Below are 8196 nucleotides of genomic sequence, written 5' to 3' on the forward strand. Positions count from 1 at the left end.
ATGGTGGTGGGTCCTCGATTGTGTGTCTTAGTAACAGAAGTTCATGTATAACATTTGAAGTTAAACTGTTCATAGGCACATATCCATTTTGGCGATTAAAAACACCGGAAGAGCACGAGGCTGAGACTGGTATCAAATCAAAGGAGGCGAGAAAATATATTTTTAACTGTCTCGACGATATTGGTCAGGTTAATGTTCCGACTGATTTGGAAGGTGGTCAACTTTTGGCCGAGAAAGCCGATAGAAGAGAGTTCATTGACCTCTTGAAGAGGATGCTCACAATGGACCAGGTAGTAATATCTAATTCATGCTGACCCTTTGAAAAATCACGATCGAGTTCTTAGTATGCGAAGAATAGGAAGGTGATCTTTACGTGCTATATATTTCTGTTTCCACAGGAGCGCCGAATAACACCCGGGGAGGCTCTGAACCATGCCTTTGTCACGCTGGCCCATTTAGTCGATTATGCACACTGTAACAATGTGAAGGCTTCCGTCCAGATGATGGAGGTTTGCCGACGAGCGGGCGATTTCACGGCAAGCCCAGCGCATCACCAAGCTCCTCCAGCGCCTCAGCCACCACCGCCGACGTCGTTGGTAGCTAACTTTGTGCCGACGACGAACGGTAGCGCTGTCACTTTCACCTTTAACAACCAGTTGACCAATCAAGTACAGCGATTGGTCAGGGAGCATCGGACTGCGCAAACAGGATACGACAATCTGGTTCGTAGAATGAACTTAATCATTTCCCTTCACCGAACAGTCGCAACGTTCTACGTTACGTTGCGTTCAAAATGAAAGCTTGTGTTCGAAACTCGTTGTTTTACTTCTGTTTTTCATCGCTAATATAATTCCCGTTCCCTAATATCTCGACCATATGTTATCTGCGTGAAGTTTCATTTGGATCACACTGGTGTTTTTTCTTTCAGTATCAAATATACAGTAACAGTAGTCGTCGGGCGACTCAGTACAGTAGCTCGTCTAGCGGATCGAATAGTGGACGAAGCGGAGTGCACGACTTTCCGCATCAGTTGGTGCCTGGTCTACTTTGTCATCCACCCAGTTATCAGACGATGCCAAGTCCTGCAAAACACGTAGTCGTTGCTCAGGTAAATGCGATATACTGATTTCCATTCTGATTCAACGTGTTCTCGCGCATTCATTCGTGATCGTTTAATCATGATCCACGTTCACCGTAGCCCCCGCAGGCGCAGCAAGGTCCTCTCCAAATCCAACCATCCATCATATCGCAGCAGGCTGTTGCTGCGGCGGCTGCAGCCGCGCAACAACAGTACGCGGCGGTCCCTGTGTCTATGGTGGAAACTGGACGTCAAATGTTGTTAACGGTAATATACCTAAACATAACCTCACTCTTGATAATCGATGGGAAACGCATGCAGACAATAAGACATAATCTTACCTGTTAATCACACAGAACGCTGTGCAGACTTCGTGGCCGGGTGGAAGTCGTCAAATGGCTGCTATCGTGCCATCATGGCAGCAGTTGCCGCCGCAACATGCAGCTATACAGCAGCCATTGTTGAGTGACGCAGGAGATTGGGGAAGGCCTCTAATCGTCGACAGTTCTGCTATCTTGCAGGTAGGCGTCCTTAGACAATCAAGTCCGCGTCGTTCACCAAACGGTGTTTTAATTAATCTCCCTTGTTTTGGGGAAGGATCAGCGGCCAGTGTTTCCTGTCACAGAGGTGTATAACACCAGTGCCCTCGTCGAACATCCGTCTCAGGGCTGGGGCAAACGTAGCGTGACCAAACATCACCAACACCACGGGACGGTGCCTCAGCAGTCTCAGCACAGGCACGAGCACAAGAAAGAAACGCAACAGTTGAGTCCGGTGAAGAAGAGGGTAAAAGAAAGCACACCACCGAGCAACATGAGACGGCATTCGCCTAGCAACGGTCACTGGCAACAGCAGACGATGCAACAGCCCCATCACAACAGCAAGCACAGCAGTAGTCACAACGTAGAGCATCATCAGGTTACATCCGGTCGGCAACAAACCATCACGATCCACGATACACCCTCGCCGGCGGTCTCTGTTATCACGATCAGTGATAGTGAAGACGAAACACCTGGCAAATGGTGAGTTGACGTTTCTCGATCTTGTCTAGGTAGAACGTTAGTGCGTAGTTAGAAAGAGAGCATATCTCGTTGTCATAAAATTGACCAAAAAGACAGAGCTTCTTGTTTGTCTGTTGAACGAGGCCGTTGACACCAAGCCGAATTAGTTCGCTGTTATTTTTGCTTCCTTCATACCTTATTTTTTTGAACAGCTTTGTGACTTTACGTATCGCGTACGAACTACAATTATTCTGTAATATATTTCGAGAATACCATACATAAGAATTCCGTTTATAGAGGCGACCCGCCGTCGACATATATTGTACTTTAGTATCTTACTAGTAGAATAGAAAGTAGTGGAATCATGCATGAATATCATTGACAGCTGTGGAGATCGCCAGTGCGGAGCCTGTCAAAATTTGGCAACTCGCCTGTCTGGCGATGGACGTCCAGTCCGCGAGGAAGTCATTCGAAGGTACATTATACCGTAATGTAATAATTACAACCCGCAATATCACACGATCCTAATCCGATACACTCGGTCGCAACAATCACTAAGGCTGTGGTCACAGTGGCACCGATATCGGGCGATTCGCCCGACGCCCGACATCGTCTGATCTTTTCACGGTATTGGGAAGCATTGCGTGGTCTCAGTGACCAATCAAATCGGCCGACGTCTGACGAAAACAATCTGATGACCGATGTCGGTGCCACTGTGACCACAGCCTAAGAACGCGGGCTCTAAATAACGCTTGTAAATGGTCCTCTGTATTTGTGGGATTGAGCATTAACCGCGCTTGGAGCTGTCGCCAAGTAGTTGTGACGGAGAAAGTTTGCAGGGCAAACAATTGCGCGCGCACTTGATGCCTAGAAACCACCATCGGGCACTCTTATATAAATACAAATAGTTGGTGGAGCTTTGGAGAGTCGACTTTGTCTCTTGAACAAAGACTAACAAACACTATATGATTTGCAGCTCTAGCGTTTAATACCATTTTTTCTTATTCATTGTAACCTGCTATACGAGCGCTGGCTGGGTTCATCGTGTTTGGTAGCGTAATGTTCGTCGTTTATTGACGCGATTTATTTTCCGTTTTCAGTACGCAGTCAACACCACGCGTGGTCCAACCGTTGCAACAGACCCACTCGACCAGTCAGTCCCATACGAACGGGCACGTGACGGCGCACAGTACGTCACAGCGAACGCAACGGAAGAATATTATCAGTTGCGTGACAGTCGGTGACAGCGACGGCGAGGCTAGTCCAGGCCGAGCGCATACTCATCTCTATCAACATTTACCTCAGCATCCCCAGCACCCACAGACCACCCAGTTAATTAAGCATGAACCTCAACAACAACATCATGTTAGCAGGTAATTGCCTTGTGTTCGATATAAACTGATGAAGCGATCGACACACCGATCGTGTGCACCATATAACGTCGATTTATTTTGTTCGTTGCAGCAGTAGCTCGGGATACTCTTCGCAGTCGCAAAAGAAACGGTTATTGGCTAAAGTACAGTCTGAATGCAATATGGTGAATGTTGCGACGAAACCGGAGCCAGGCGTCGAGTACCTAGCCCCACATCCGTGTCACGCGCCAGCCTGCAAAGAGCCACCGACCTATCAGGTTAAAATCCAATTTAAATAGAAAAACTTTTCTTTCAATTCGTTTCGTTTCTTCTTTCTTCGCTGCTATTAGATTCATGCACACGAAATGAGAGTGGTACCAAATATTATATTTAACACAGGACGCGTCATTTTTACGCATTTCGAATGCCTTCTAATCTCGAAATTCTCTGTGTGGTATACCTATCTCTACGAATACGCGTCAATTTGAAGTAATCGTAAATTGAGTATTAAATAAAATAGGTTGTTTTTTTTTTTAAAGAAAATCTGCGGTTTCGTTGACATGTGTAGATATAGGTATATAAAAATTGTCCGTAAATGTAGTGATAATCGTTAACGAACACTTTGTCGGTAACACGTCATTTCCTTTGCAACAATCTAGTGGAACTATACTTTCTGATCCTTGTACGTCGTTTCTTTCATTCTTTTCGTTTATTATTACTGGTTCCATCGAAGAGAAGAACATCAACGATCGTCCTGTCTAGCTCAATCTGGTTTTAACCCCTCTCCCCTGTTTTAGTAATCTTTCTTTTTGGTACATTCTTTTCTAGGATGATGCCTATGACATGCATGACTACTTCTTGCAGTATGTGACCACGAGTAGCGCGCATCCCCACCTCCAAGAGCAGCACATCGTGTACACGACCGGCACGGACAAACGGGTATCATGGCCCGGTAAGAGGGCCGAGTACAAGCATGAGTACGTTCAACCTCCGGCCGCTCATTCGCGAGACCATCAGAAATGGGCGGTGGCCAATACTGTGCATCAGTATAGGTGAGCAAAAATTATTCGCAGCATGACGAGTTTGAAGTATACACGATACATCACTTAATACTTAGACATCCCCATTTCGAGGCATGTAGTACACACGAAAATACATAACCTAGAAGAACCTAGAGAAAGAGAAAGAGAGTAGTGAGACACATGGGTGTAGCAAGGTTATCAGTCGGGGGGGGGGGCAGTGAAAAAGGCTGTACGTAGCCAGGCACACTTTATTTGGTTTGTAAAGTCATAAATCCTTCAAAATGTATGCGTTTTGTTAATAGAGATTGTTGGGCGTGTTTCAAATTATACTGTAATATTAAATATTACGCAAAAATTTTGTAACTCTGGGAAGGGAGGGGGAGGGGCAAAATCCAATTTTTTTCTTGTAGAGTGGGGTTACGCCCATGGTGAGAGAGAAAGGGAAAGACAGAATTAGATTAGATACGATTGAAAATTCGTGTGCACGTAGTGAACGAGATTGCATGTAGGTTTTCTCGTTCTATTGCGATACGACCAAACCGATGATGACCTTTCTTTCTTAACCAGTAAGTAATGAACGCATGGGAATTGCATAACCGATGGGTTGGATTTTGTTTTGGGTTTTGTAGGCAGAGCCAGGTGGTGGGTTCGGCAGCCCATCCGGGTCATACCCACAGCCATCATGGGCATCCGGCCCACCTCAGTCCTGGGGGCGGTGGCGGGGGCAGAAGTCCTGCGGGGGGGCCTGTAATAGGAAGTGCCCAACATCTGGGACAACCCCTGTACCAGGAGTACGCCCATGTGCGTTCAAGGGCCCATGCCGTGCCACCCCCGGTGTACGTTACCGCCGCGCCTTCTCAGGCTCCCACTGCTATCCAGCAGCAACAAGTGCCCACCTATCAGGGATTCACACCCGGGTGGGTACCTAGACACCTAGTTGATGCATGCATGTGTGTACCATTTATTATATTTTCGTTCTAGCGATAGTGTTCGGTTCTAAGTATATGTTGTTGTTGTTGCCACCTCTTTTTTTTTTAATTATTATTTTGTGATCGTACGAAAGTAGATGTTGCAAAACGGATTCCCCTAGATCGTGTGTGTGTGTCCCCTGTGACACACACGCTGTAATTTTACTCTTTTTTTTTTTTATAGCATGCAAAGTAGAGAATCGATATTCAATACCCTTTTCGACCTGAGACTCGGATAATGTGTCGGGTCGTTGAATAATGTCATTTTTGCTTTTCGAGGCTTTTTTTTTAAAAGGTTTGTTTTTCACATAAAGATAAAGATTTGTGTTTTTTGGTCATCACTAGAGATGGCGTGAACTATTCCCTGTGAATTACGAGTGATTTGATCACGTTTATTGCTCATTACGGTGATTTTTCACAGTGATTTCTGATTTTTCGTGATTGAATACATTTTTCTTTTAAAGTTCAATTATGATCACAGTGAGAAAATTCATTCAAGAGAAAAAAATCACGATCCCTGTGATCAATCACTGTTAGTGATTTTGCACACTATCTCTAGTCATCACCTATAGTGTTATCTAAGGACATTTACAGAACAATAAAGTTTACCTGGGTGTTTTAACTTTGGTTCATTTTAGTGGTTAATGTTATTCTTATAAACTTACAGTTTATAAGTTACAATTGTTCCTTTTGGTTTATAATTTGAACATTCTCTGTACACACCAAGAATAATTGTACTGGTTCTTGTAATAGTATTATTTCCCCTTTTAACCCTCGGAGGATAATAACGGGGTCATTTTGACTCGAGTTTTCAAGAAATTCATCCAACTCAACAGCTTCCGATAATTAATTTAAATTTGGAATTGTTTCTGTTAATTTAAATAAAAAGAAAGTCAATTTACAAAGAAAATTTGTTCAAAAATACATTTAGAGGGAATAATGCACGGGGGTCCAAGTGGACCCACGCTATCACAACCGTCCATCTTCCGAGGGTTAAAGACACATTTTACGAGCTGCCATAAACGAGTTCCAAGAACGGTTCTTTTTAAAAAGATTCTTAAAATAGAACAGAGTGCAGCGCGAGAATGGGTCAGCTAATGACACGAAATTAGACGAGTCACGGAAGATAAAAACGACATTACTATTTACGGAACGACCCGATACATACATTTCGTACAAAAGTAGAACTTTTAATCGCTACCTTAAACAATTCCCCCACAAACGTCTCATAATCGTACGATTCAAATCGACTCATAATTTTATCTTTATCGAAATCTCGATTCACACGTATTCAGGCATTCAACAGAGTACACTTGAATATATTTGTTGCTTTTGAAAGTCAATAAATAGAAAGAAAAAAAAAATGAAAGAAACAAGAAAATGAGAAAAAGTTAAATCGTTCAAAGTAAACATAGTGGTAGAAATAAAATTTAAGATTATCCTTTCTAGTGACATCCAGTTCATCTTAACATCATCCTAAGGTTGCAGATCGTCGAAGACGTTTCCGATACTTTAAGATTTCAAGAAAGAAGACATTGAACTAATTGTGTTTTCCATGTAGGCCATCGTCGTCGAAGTTTTCACGTCTTTGGTCTTACAAAACGATAATGTTTGTATCTCTCCGAAGCAACAAAAATATTTGGCCGTACTCTTTTGGTGTCTGTACCAGAGATGGGCAAATCTTTTATCCGCAATAAAAGAAGAAAAAAGTAACGGTTGAAACACCGATTAAAAAATAAACTACTTGGCTATCATGTCTGTTCATATAAACACGAAATACGTATAATGTGTTACTACAGTTAAAATAACGCTCATCTCTGTCCTGTACGTATACGAATCTGTTCTCGCCGAAGTGCCGTGTATGCGCTCGCGTAGAACGGAGTTATCCGTCCGTTTCATTAAACAGAAAAAGAAGTCGAATATGTTTCATTTCCCGCCCTATGTATTATTTTTTTTTTTATTAATTCATATATAGAGCTTTACGAAGAGTTTCTAACGTTGATTATCCCGTTTTTTCCAGCTCGTCTCCATTAACGTTGTATGATTCTAGTCGAGCGTTGCCACCACCAGCTCATCACAGCTCGGCCAGACCGTTGCTAGCGAGTCACGCGGCACATCCACTGCCTGCGCATATGCAGCCGACGGCGGTATACGGATTGGCCCCGCTATCACCGGCCAAACATCAATATCAACCTTCTGGTTTGTGGTTCACCGAGTAAATTGTTCCTCACGTGTTCGACTCGAGAAACGAAAAAGAAAAAACAAAAACAATTCGACAGTGGGAGGGGACCCGGTACACGGAGAGACCAGGCACACTTGTCGAGAGATAACAAGACCACAGAGAACTATCGTTTCGAACGAAAGGAAAAAGGGGGTATCGCGCAAACACCAAAGATGAAGACTCCATCGGAAAGATCCTACGCATATACTATTTCCTCGCGAACTTTTTACTGAACGAAGGGGGGAGCTTTTCACGATGCTGCTGTCGACTACAAAACACGGACACACACACACACACACATACACGCAAACTAAGGATTAGTATCGTTGACGAAAGGGAAAAGTAATCGATGACTGAAGAGGAGAGACTCCTCGAAGCAACACACATAATCTACTCGTTGTTCTTCAAACCATATATATTTCACTTTCTGACAATCCGTCCTAAGCAGCGACTGCTCCTTTCGAACTGCCCCGTAAGGAATTAAGATCACGCCTTCCGCAAATTCGATGGTAGCAAACGAAATACAAAAGGAACCAAGTCAAGTTATCGATCGA

The 8196-nt window shown here is 43.7% G+C and overlaps 1 protein-coding gene across 13 annotated transcripts in view; it reads left to right on the plus strand.

Moving 5' to 3' along the window:
- LOC107188901 (homeodomain-interacting protein kinase 2) overlaps positions 1-7807 on the plus strand; it is a 39128-nt gene extending 31321 nt beyond the window's left edge. For 2 of the 13 annotated variants that reach the window (XM_015577298.1, XM_015577305.1), the window contains 12 exons: positions 76-293; positions 399-722; positions 929-1108; positions 1199-1345; positions 1435-1599; positions 1676-2100; positions 2465-2554; positions 3180-3452; positions 3544-3709; positions 4260-4483; positions 5083-5403; positions 7442-7807. In XM_015577298.1, the coding sequence (XP_015432784.1) occupies positions 76-293; positions 399-722; positions 929-1108; positions 1199-1345; positions 1435-1599; positions 1676-2100; positions 2465-2554; positions 3180-3452; positions 3544-3709; positions 4260-4483; positions 5083-5403; positions 7442-7640 (2732 nt within the window). In that variant the 3' untranslated portion in view covers positions 7641-7807. Of the gene's footprint in view, positions 1-75; positions 294-398; positions 723-928; positions 1109-1198; positions 1346-1434; positions 1600-1675; positions 2101-2464; positions 2555-3179; positions 3453-3543; positions 3710-4259; positions 4484-5082; positions 5404-6870; positions 7093-7441 lie in introns of those variants that run through there. The other 11 variants (XM_015577309.1, XM_015577347.1, XM_015577324.1 and 8 more) reach the window with 10 other exon arrangements.
- Positions 7808-8196: the final 389 nt, after the last annotated feature.

Source organism: Dufourea novaeangliae, unplaced genomic scaffold (genome assembly GCF_001272555.1).
Source record: "Dufourea novaeangliae isolate 0120121106 unplaced genomic scaffold, ASM127255v1 scaffold16, whole genome shotgun sequence".
In the NCBI taxonomy this organism is placed as follows: domain Eukaryota; kingdom Metazoa; phylum Arthropoda; class Insecta; order Hymenoptera; family Halictidae; genus Dufourea; species Dufourea novaeangliae.